This window comes from Galeopterus variegatus, unplaced genomic scaffold (assembly GCF_000696425.1).
Source record: "Galeopterus variegatus unplaced genomic scaffold, G_variegatus-3.0.2 Scaffold1428, whole genome shotgun sequence".
NCBI classification, from domain to species: Eukaryota; Metazoa; Chordata; class Mammalia; order Dermoptera; family Cynocephalidae; genus Galeopterus; species Galeopterus variegatus.
The window spans coordinates 337,133-347,968 of NW_007727539.1; the positions used below are offsets into that span (position 1 = coordinate 337,133).

The window sequence follows — 10,836 nt, forward strand, 5'->3', positions numbered from 1 at the left end:
CCCAAATCCAGGAATGCGGATCAACAATGTGAATTCAGGTCTTGACCGCCAGACACACAGCAAGCCCGAGTCATCTGCTGTCACCATGTCAGCCACACAATCCTGAGAGGAAAGGCAGGATCAGCCCTCCCACAGGCTGTGGTCCTGTGTACAGGGCAGGAGGGGAAGGGAGGCAGTATTTGCATCTTTGCCTCTCCAGAGAAAGGGCAAGATAGGGAGCCTTACCAGCTGGACCTTCCAGAAACCCTTTGCAGAGTTCCCTCAGGAAGCATGAACTGCTTTCCTTCCATTTCCTTATAGAGTCTCCCCCCCCTCTCCCCCATCATGTGTTAGGAGGGAGTGCATAATTGTCCTCACTGGAAGGATGATGAAACTGAGGCCACAGTGCCATGACCTTCTGGAGGTCTTGCAGTGAGTCAGTCACAGTCAAGACTATACTCTGGGCCTCCTGACCCCCAACACTAGGCAGCCATCACAGCCCACAAGGCCAGCTCTGTGCCAGGAGCAGTGGAAAATATGAATTAGAAAAATATATACCCTGTTCTCAAGAGGTTTGTAATCCAATTGGGAAGACAAGAGTTGTCTTTGAGGGCAGTGCCAGTTCAGGGTTCAGCTAGGGGAGATCAGTGGGAGCTGGAATAGGGGAAAAGCTTCCTGGAAAGGGCACTGGAGCTGGGCCTGAATAGGTAGGACTTGCCCAAGTCCAGAGAAGGAAGCTGCACATATCAGAGCTGGAAAGCATCTTAGAAACCATTTGTTTCAACTTCTCAATTCACACCAGTATTATAAAGTTTTAGCAAAGTATAAAATGCCATATAAATGTAAAGTATCTCTTGCTTTACCACCAGACCTTAGGTTGCTGAAGTCTAGGAAGGGACAGATTTGCCCAAAGCCATCCAGGTGCTTGATAGCAGAGCCAAGACTTGAACCCAGGTCCCCTTCTTCCCAGGGCAGGGAAGGCTCCCAGGCTCACTGGAATAGGTACAAGACATCTACTCACCTGTCCCTGGGCAGGCTCAGTGGCAATGTCTGTGACTGCTGTCTGGTGCCCAGCCAGCTCCTCGCTCAGCACAATATTGGGACCCTTGGCTGGGATGTCAAACACCAGCACCCGGCCTGACCACGTTCCTGCAGCCGGAACCAGTGCCTCACTGATGGCTTCCTGACCCTCCTGGGTCTCCAGCCACCACACTCAGCACTCCCTCCATCCCAGAAACCTTAATGACAAACCCACTTCTCACTGCGCCAACAGCCCTGCCTGCCCCTCCATTCATTACCCTCATCCTATCCCACCCTGGAACTCTCTGTGGCCTTCTGGAGTTTCTCGGATCCTCTCCACTCTTACCCTTCCCTCTAAGCTTCTTCGATTTCCTCAGGCCCTCGGCATCCTCCTGGTGGAAGCCCAGCCCCTTACACCTGAGCACCCCCCAGTGTCCTGCCCTTGGCCCCCTCACCCACACAGATGAAGTGGCCACTGGCAGCAATTCCTCGGGCAAACACAGCCTGTACTGAGTATAAAAGGAGAAAATGATCAGAAATAGTGTGTACCCCAGCCCCAGCAAACACTCCCTACCCCCACCCCACTTGGTCCTGCAGGTACCTGGAGAGGCATCTCCAGAGTCCAGTGCATGCCAGTAGACCATGATGGAGCCATCAGACTCATACATCTGGAAGACGGGGGCAAGGATGGGATAATGCAGCTGATGATTGCTGAGCTCTGAGCTGAGTACTCCACATATCCATGTTAGCCTTAGCCCTTTTTTTTTTTTTTTTTTTCTCAAAAGATGACCGGTAAGGGGATCTTAACCCTTGACTTGGTGTTGTCAGCACCACGCTCAGCCAGTGAGCGAACTGGCCATCCCTATATGGGATCCGAACCCGCGGCCCTGGTGCTATCAGCACCGCACTCTCCCGAGTGAGCCACAGGCCGGCCCAACCTTAGCCCTTTTAATCCTCAAAACAATTCTGGGATGTAGGCACTATTTTTATTCCCATTTTACAGAGAAAGACACTGAGACCCTGAGAAGTTAATTGCCCAAAGTCATACGGCTAGCAAAAGGGCATATGTTGGAGGTGGCACTTGGGAACTGGAAAAGATGGGGGGAGTAAAGATGAAAAGTAGAGGAAGGGTGGGCTAAGTACGTGAAAAGTCTAGAAGTGGGGAAGGGTCTGGGAGCCTTGGAGGAGAGGTAAGATGATTCTGGTGGGGGAAGGCAGGAGGGTTCTCTTCTTACCTGTATTCCTCGATGTGAGGTGAGTACGAGCAGTACCCGGAAGGGGAGGACACACCAGTGGACCTGGAGGGAGGTGGATCAGAGTAGAGAGAAAATCAGAGTGGGGGTATGAGGATTCAGAAGAATGGAAATTCAGAGGTTAGGGAAGGCCTATTCCTTGAGATTTGGAGAGCAAGGTCAGAGGGTAGGACTAGGTTCAGCAACACCACTCAACTGGATGCCTCACCTGAGTGATAAGTGAGGGGCTCACTCCAGCGCCCTCCTTAGCGTGGAGGTGGCGCTGGGCCAAGGGCACACCCTCAGGGGCAGCGCTGAGAATCTGGGCGCTTGGTCCATGAACCACCCCAAAATACGTGAGGTTGTGGGCAGGCAGCTGCAGCACACTGAGGTTGTTGCACAGGGCGGCGGCCGAGCCTCGAAGGGAGATGGAGCGCTCCCGGCGGAACATCCTGAGGGAAGGACAACCAAATCATGAGACGCGCGGGAAACAGTCAATAGCGGAGATTGTCAATAGCGGAGATTCATGATAGCATGAGGCCCTTCGGGAGACCCCTGAGACCAGGTCATGTGATGGGGTGCCCGGAGGAGAGTGATGCGAGGAGGGTCCCATGGCGGGGGGAGGGGTCATATGGTGTGGGGACGGTCCCGTGGAGCAGGAGAGGGGAGTCCTAGGGCTGAGTCATGGGACGATGGGGGAATCCCAGAGGAGGAATGGTGATGGCACAGGACCCGGCGGCCCCAAGCGCCCGAGCCAAGAAAGCGAGATGTGGCCTGAGGCCCTTCGTCCCTTGGCACGGCTCCCCGAAGTTCCCGGTCCAGGTCAGAGGTCACACCCGCAGCCCCTGATTAACTTGCCTGACTCCGGGATCGTTCAGTTACTCCGAATCCGCCGCCACCATAGAGACGACGCACGTACGCACGGCCGCTGGGCGTGGCGAACGGCCCGAACGTGCAGCGCGCAGCGCGGTTGCTGCGGCAACTGTGGGCGACCCAAAGCGCCGCTTAGTTGCCAAGGCTACCGTTAGGCTGCTGCTACTGCGGCGCCGGCGCCGGCCACTGCAGCGCAACCGGGACGCTGCTGAAACATCTGCGTTGGAACAACCGCAGCGGCAATGGCGCACGAAGGCTTGGTGAGCTTCAGCTCAGCTGGGGGTGCGCCAGAGCCAGGTCGGCCGTTAAGGTCGGTGTCGGGAACAGTGGGCCAGCTCCACGCCGCCCGGCGCCCCTACTTGCTCCGGACCACCGCACAGGCGCTCTAGACCAAGGAAGCCACGTCGGAACTTGGGCTGAAAACCTACACCTGTACTACGCCCACTCACACTCTTTGTCACATTCGGACCTTAAGGGAAAGGGTCAATGGGTGGTGTAGAGCCCGAGAACAAGTAGTGAATTTGGAACCAGCTAATGCATGTAATAAGTCTCTTACATCGAGGTACCCATTTAAACGGATAAACCAGAATCAGTCAGTTATTTGGGGAGAGGTTAATAAATATATATTTTGTGAATTTCAGGAGGAAGAAATAGATTAAACAACAACTCAGGCTGCGCTCGAAAATCAAATTGTTTAAAAAGCCGTAAAAATTTGAAATAAAACAGATTTGAAGAGGCTTTGTGCAAAAATATCTCTATCGCTACTGGTCTAGGCACGGTCGCCATCACAGGTGCCAGATGAATGGCTGGGAGGGGAGGTTTAAGGAACCAGCTCTCCTATCCCAGCCCTATCTGCCCTGCTTTAGTCAAGCCTGGCCTGGGCTGTGGGCCCCTCTGGGGCTCACCAAAGGGCTGTTCTCGCTGCTGGAGAGGGGAAATGAGGCTTAAGGGATTTTGAGTTCAGTGTGAAGTTTAGGAAGCACCAGATTTGGAGGAAGAATTAATTTTAGGAAACATCAGGTATTAGGCAAAGGTGGGGTAAGGGGCAGTAGGCAAAGGTTTGGGAAGATCACACTTGGAGGTAAATTTTGGAAAGAACCAAGTTCAGGGAGACTGTTGTGGGGAAGTGAAGCGGCTCCCAAAGGACGTAGTAAATTCCTATGTCCTTAAAGTGAGTTCTGGGAACTAGTCTTTTTCTGTTTAAGTACGTTTTTCTTGATTATAGGGCACAAAGTCACCGTAGAAAACTTATGAATTAGAGAAGAGCATAGGAAAAAAAACATACCCACTGTTACTGTTTGGGGGTTTTCCTTTTCTCCACATACTGGTTTACATTTCTGAGATATAATTGACATGTAGTTTTGAATACTGTTTCTTTCACTTACCATCACATCTTAAGCATTTTCCTATGCCATTGCAAATTCTTCCTAAACATTACCTTTAATCATTGTGTGATATTCCATCATAAAGTATAGCACAATTAACCATCTATTCTCTTTCTTTTAGACATGTTTTTAATATTCTGCTATTATAAACAATACCACAGGGAATATATTGGAGAATATATTTTTACCTTCATTTCAGAATATGCCTTTTGGGTGTATTTATAAAACTGAAATTATAGGGTTGAAAGAGTAAAAACATTCTTAGTGCTCTTGATACATACGCTTCATGGCTTTCCAAAAATAGAGTTCCAATTAACATTCCCACCATCGTGGTGTCACTCTATGTACTTTACCAAATCTTTGCCAGTGTTGAGTATTTTTATTTTGAAAATAATTTCTTATTTGATGGACGAAAAATCATAATCTCAATTAAGTTTGCATCTTTTGATATTTTTGAAGGTTGAACATGTTTTCAAATATTTATTAGTCATCTACAGTTCCTCTTTTGTGAAATGTTATGTACTTTGCTTTTCTTTGGGGTCTTAAATGATATTTATTTTATATAAGTCTTTAGTATGTTTGGAGACATTTATTCTTTTTCATATTTGTTGCAAATATTTTTGTTTGGGAGGTAGTATAAAGTCAGGCTCTGAAGTCAGACAGACCTGCATATGAATTCTGACCCCACTACTTCCTAGTTGTGTGATCCTGGGCAAATTATTGTAAAAATAAAAATAGTTGGTTAAAAATGTAGCTGTTTCATGCCATAACTGGGTTGAAAAAAAATGTAGAAGAGACTCTAAAGAGCACCAATAATTCCAGCTCTGTTTATTGACTCGTCTTCCTCAAGTTCTTTGAACTCTCAAGAACTTTGAACACTTTGCACTACTGCAAATAACAAGGGCAGTATAAAGTTGTAGCTTTATATAGACTGGGCTTGCTGTGTGCTCCCACGCAAGTGGTGCTTAACTTCTGTCAGGCTACCGTTTCTTTGTAAAATGGGCTTAGTGGGATGTTATGAAAATTAAGTGAATTAGGTCAAACACGTAAGAGACATCTGTCACAGAGTAGGCTTTTGGTAAATTGTTGTCCCTCTCCCTTTTTCTTCCTACTAGACAACTTGAGAAAGCATCCTTCTAGTCCATAGCTGCTCCTCCCTTCCACTGCTCGGTTTCCTTCCCTGACCGTCCTGTTCCGTTCCCACAGAGGCAAGAGAGGCCAGTCAGAGACCGTGGGGTGACCCGATCCAAGGCGGAAAAGGCGAGGCCGCCTACCGTGCCGGTGCCGCAGGTGGAAATCGTGCCCGGGCGGCTCAGTGAGGCCGAGTGGATGGCGCTGACGGCTCTCGAGGAGGGCGAGGACGTCGTGGGGGATATCTTGGCCGATCTGCTGGGTCGAGTCATGGACTCCGCCTTCAAAGTCTACCTGACTCAGCAGGTGGGCCTCGATTCGGGTCCTCCGGACCCATCTGCTCTCTCTCCCGCTCCTCCCTGCCGGCCTGAGACCCTCTCTCGCCTCCGCAGTGCATTCCGTTCACTATCAGCCAGGCCCGAGAGGCCATGCTGCAGATCACCGAGTGGCGCTTCCTGGCCCGGGACGAGGGAGAATCTGCAGTAGCTGAAGATCCAACTTGGGGCGAGGACGAGGAGCCCTCGGCGTGCATGACGGACGCCTGGGCCCGGGGCTCGGTGCCCGTGCTGCAAGCGCTTGCCTCGGACGTTCGGGAGGAGACCTTTGGAGGCGAAGTAAGCCCAATCCCCAGCCTCCCTCCGGCCCGCCACCCCCGCCGCGTCTTCTCTTTCCTCAGGCGCCTCTCAAGATTCCTCTCTCCCCTCTCCGACATCTCTCTACCCCGGTGCATTTCCCCAGGGTCCTGGGAGCGTGGACCGGATCCCGTTAGGAAGGTCGTGGACGGGTAGAGGCTCCCGGGAGCAGATGGAATCTTGGGAGCCTTCTCCGGAGCTGAGAGTCACCCTGGGACCCCCGCCCACCCCGGAGCTGTTTCAGGAGGCAGGATCCGCGGGTCCTTTAGAGGAACCGGACGGCCCGGTGAGAGGCCACCTCTCCTCAGCCGAGTCCTTGAACACGAGCTTCCAATCGTCGGTGGAGGTGGCGCCTGTCAGCAGTCCCCATCCTTCTCTGGTAGCCAGCCCCCGGGCCGAGAAGGGACAGCCCCTCAGCTCCCAGTTGTCGCTCGAAGACCTCTACTATTGCGTGTCCCAGCCGGACGGGGCTGGGGACTGGCTGAAGCTCAAGACGGAGGGCGTGCCCAGCCTCGCCTCGGGCGTGCCGGTGCCCTGCCCCGCTGCGGGCGGCCCCACCCAGCTCAGCCCCTCGGCGTCCTTCCAGCCGCGGCAGCCCGGGCGCTCGGACGCGCGGCTGAGCGCGCCTCACCACGGGGTAGGCCGCAAGGTGGCCTCGGCGCGCCAAAAATAGAGTTCCAATTAACACGCCCACCCCGGAGCTGTTTCAGGAGGCAGGATCCGCGGGTCCTTTAGAGGAACCGGACGGCCCGGTGAGAGGCCACCTCTCCTCAGCCGAGTCCTTGAACACGAGCTTCCAATCGTCGGTGGAGGTGGCGCCTGTCAGCAGTCCCCATCCTTCTCTGGTAGCCAGCCCCCGGGCCGAGAAGGGACAGCCCCTCAGCTCCCAGTTGTCGCTCGAAGACCTCTACTATTGCGTGTCCCAGCCGGACGGGGCTGGGGACTGGCTGAAGCTCAAGACGGAGGGCGTGCCCAGCCTCGCCTCGGGCGTGCCGGTGCCCTGCCCCGCTGCGGGCGGCCCCACCCAGCTCAGCCCCTCGGCGTCCTTCCAGCCGCGGCAGCCCGGGCGCTCGGACGCGCGGCTGAGCGCGCCTCACCACGGGGTAGGCCGCAAGGTGGCCTCGGCGCGCCTGGACCCCGCGCGGCTCCCGCGCCACTGGGTGTGTCCGCTGGCCGAGGTTCTGGTCTCAGACTCCGAGACGCGCCCCTTGGAAGCCTATCGCGGGCGCCAGAGGGGGAAGAAGACCGAGGCACCGGCCGAACCCCAAGACCCCGGCCCCGGCGTGCGCTTTTCCCCGGCAGCGTTCTTCCCTCTCCGGCCTGGTGCTCCTACACGTGCCTTGGGCCCGGGCCCCGCCCTCCAATTTCCCACTTTAAACTTAGGCCTACAGTCGCCGTCCTTTGGGTCAAAGCTACCATTCCCTAGCCCCGCGCTCCAATTCCTCGCCACGCATCCGGTACTCCCCGACGTGGCCCGCAGCCCCAGCCCCAAGGTGTGGCCCAGTGCCAAGTGGCCTAGCGGTAAGGAGGGGGAGGCCGAGCTGCTGGGTGAGCTGTGGGCCGGCCGCAGCCGTGTGCCTCCACAGAGCCTGAAGCCCGCAGACAGGGAGGGCCAGGATCCTGGCAGATGGCCTCAAACCGCGCCCCGAGTCCTTGAGGCCACCTCCCAGGTGATGTGGAAGCCTATGGTGCTACCAGAAGCAGTGAAGCTGGCTCCTGGTGTGAGCATGTGGAACCGGAGCACCCAGGTGCTGCATAGCTCTTCTGTTCCCCAACAAGAGGACAAAGAAGGTGGTACCTCTCTTCCCATTGAGCAGCACCCCATCCAGACAGCTGCCCCGAAGCCACAGGTGACTGTGGCACAGCTAATGAAGAACTCAACCCCCAAAGTGTGGTCACTCCCCTCCAAGCCCCTGCCTGATTCTGGGCACTGAGTGGGAACTGCACCTTCCTTTTGCTTGCCAAAAATAAACACCTGAGATGCCTTAGGAATTGGTCTGGTGTCTCTGTCAGTTTCTTCCAAAGGTGTCCACTCTCTCATGAAATTCCAAAGGGGAGCAATTGTCCTGCATGTCTAGAAGAAGATAGGACACTGGTTCCAGGGAATAAGCCCAATCACCACCCTTAGGAGACCCTCCTTTACAGCCAAGGCTGCTCCCCAGCAAAGGCATTCTGGAGACACTCCCCCTCTCCCAAAGAAGCAGACATAAGGGCTGCAAGTAGTGTCTGACTCTGGAGGGAGAACGTATAGAGTCTTCAGTAGTGGGGGAAGGAGATGGCCCTGCTGAAGCACAGAGTGATTCAAAACTTGAGGAACTTGATTTCTTGCTTCCTGGTCCCTGGAGTTTGATCAATTCACCTTAGACTACAAATCCACGTTTTACTTTTGGAGACAGATTTGGGCCTATGCAGAGCTCAAGGAAGCCCTGATGCTTTTTATCTCTGGTTTATGGCTAGGACTAGGGTGAGGTTATCGGGTGCCTAGGGCACAATGTTTAAGAAGTAACTTACTCTCAAATTCAAACTCTGTGCTTGAACAAACCCATGAGTGAGCACCTCCTTAAATGTGGTCTTAGGCTCCACACCTGCCTTGTTGCTAGCCCACACTCTGCTTTGGTTTACCACCCCTTGCAGCACTTCCTGCAGCACTTCCCAGTGGCAGGCCCTGGGATGTTGTCTTGCGATCCACTCTGCAACCTGGTCTGGGGCCCTGGGTCTGTCCTCCTTATTCTGCTCCTTCTGCCTGGACTATGTTTGCAGCTCTGGCAGAAGTCTCACCCCTGGGACCTTCAGCACTGCTCCACAGATCTGACTGGGAAGACAGCAGTAGTGACTGGAGCCAACAATGGTGAGTGTTCCTCCCACCTTGTCACCTCCCTAGGGGCCTCAGTCCCTAACAGCCACAGTCAGGAGGGCAGGGAAGAGGACTAGAACTGCTTTCAACACCCTTGTCCCTTCCTTGTTCCATTGCCCTTTGGTCACCACCCAGACTAGCCTACTCTGAAGCTGACCTTCCACAGGCATTGGGAAAGTTGTGTCCCAGGAGCTGGTCTGTCACAGGGCCCATATCATCCTTGCCTGCTGGAGCCAGAAGCATGGATGGTGAATCCTGGCAGAGATCCAGGCAGCCTCAAACAGCAGCTGCCTCCTGCTCAGTGAGGTGGACCTCACCTCTATGGCCTCCATTTGGTGTTTTCTGTGGGAGAATCTGAGATACACCTGCTGGTAAACAATGTTGGAATCAGTGGTATATACCTTGGCTTGCTTCCCCAAACACACTTCAGTTGCCTCCTTTATAGCTCAGGGACCCCAGTTGCCTCCTTTGTAGCTCAGGGACCCCAAGGCAGGCATCCCCCAAGCCTAACCTGTACATCCTGCTGAAATGCTGTAATCCATACACTCCCCTAAAAGCCTACCTTGAATTATAGTCTCCAAACTTCATTGCCCCCATCTTTGCATGTACATGCCCCTGTGGCATTTCCACTGAACCCCAATATATCTCCATCTAGACCTTATCCCCCTCAGGGTAGTCCCTCCGTCATCCACCACCTGTTTTCTCATCTCTTCCCAGGATTCTCCAAGACACTTACCCCAGAGGGCCTGGATTTCACCTTTGCCACTATGTTGGGCCCTTTCTGCTCACAAATCTACTCCAAGTTAAGGAAGGATGGGCACCTTCTGTGCTGCTCCCTCTTCCCTGTACCCCTGCATTCTAGTGATCTGCTACCTCTTCATGGCTACCTCCTACCTCTTGGCACCCTGTTGCTTGCTCAGGGGTGGCCCAACACACTTTTGCATCACACAGCAGGGGAACTCAGCTGGCACAAGTCAGGATTAGGACCCTGGTAGCAGAATCAGTCAACCTGAAACACAACCAGCAAGGGGACTTGAGATCCCATCCGTCCATCCCCGATCCTTTAGTTCTAGCCAGAGCAGTAGAGTAAGTCATAACAACAAAAGCTTCTTGAAGAGTCACTAGGCACTAAAATAGAGAAAGCAAGAAGTCTGAATTCCTGCTCTCAAAGAGGTCAGAGTCCACCAGGGATGTAGACAATACACCAATGCCTTGGCTTGTGTCCTTTGTGGAAGCCCTTCCTGATTGAGGAGGTTTGGCCTCTTCTAGGGGAAGGTGGGAGTAGTGGGCAGGCACATTCTCCCTGACATTTTCTCCTAGCTTGCGTAATAGCCTCTTTAAAGGAAAATCAGTTTTTCATCAGATAATACATGTACAAAGTACAAAATTGAAAGTGTACAAAAGAGCATACAGTTAAAAAAAAAAAATCTCCACCTCTCCTTGTACATCAGCCACCCTTCCCCTCCTGGGAGGTAACTACTGTTGCCAGAATTTTATGTACGCTTTAGTGGCCAATTAAATTAGCCCCAAATGGAAAGTGAACAAAGAGCAAAGCAAAACTCTATGTATTTGCAAGTATGATTGTTTTTTCTCCTCCAAAATTGTAACATGCCACAACACCATTTACACTTAGCTTAGTGATAGTTTATCTTAAACTGTCTTCTCACCTGTCTCCCCTTCTCTAATCTGTTCTCCCCACTGCCATTTCTAGAAATCACCTTTCACCACAT

General features: G+C 53.1%; 2 protein-coding genes across 6 annotated transcripts in view; one reads left to right on the forward strand and one right to left on the reverse strand.

The window, feature by feature from the left end:
• The window catches only part of WDR54 (WD repeat domain 54), a 32,398-nt gene that overhangs the window by 787 nt on the left and 20,775 nt on the right, over positions 1-10,836 (reverse strand). For 4 of the 5 annotated variants that reach the window (XM_008576953.1, XM_008576955.1, XM_008576954.1 and 1 more), the window contains exons 2-7: positions 2,461-2,683; positions 2,235-2,297; positions 1,601-1,667; positions 1,455-1,508; positions 1,001-1,128; positions 2-102 (exon numbers count right to left, since the gene is read on the reverse strand). In XM_008576953.1, coding sequence (XP_008575175.1) covers positions 2-102; positions 1,001-1,128; positions 1,455-1,508; positions 1,601-1,667; positions 2,235-2,297; positions 2,461-2,682 — 635 coding nt within the window. In that variant the 5' untranslated portion in view covers position 2,683. Of the gene's footprint in view, position 1; positions 103-1,000; positions 1,129-1,454; positions 1,509-1,600; positions 1,668-2,234; positions 2,298-2,460; positions 2,687-10,836 lie in introns of those variants that run through there. The other variant, XM_008576952.1, reaches the window with a different exon arrangement.
• LOC103593861 (chromosome unknown open reading frame, human C2orf81) lies at positions 3,347-8,244 on the forward strand. Its single transcript, XM_008576951.1, has 5 exons — positions 3,347-3,364; positions 5,696-5,926; positions 6,013-6,234; positions 6,359-6,634; positions 7,065-8,244. Exons 1-5 carry the CDS (start codon positions 3,347-3,349, stop codon positions 8,184-8,186), a joined length of 1,869 nt encoding a protein of 622 aa, XP_008575173.1. The 3' UTR covers positions 8,187-8,244.

Excerpts from the sequence above, each read along its gene's own strand:
- LOC103593861 (XM_008576951.1), top strand. Across the intron at positions 6,235-6,358 it reads AGGAGACCTTTGGAGGCGAA|GGTCCTGGGAGCGTGGACCG; the intron begins GTAAGCCCAATC and ends GCATTTCCCCAG. Across the intron at positions 6,635-7,064 it reads GTCCCCATCCTTCTCTGGTA|GTGGCGCCTGTCAGCAGTCC; the intron begins GCCAGCCCCCGG and ends TCGTCGGTGGAG.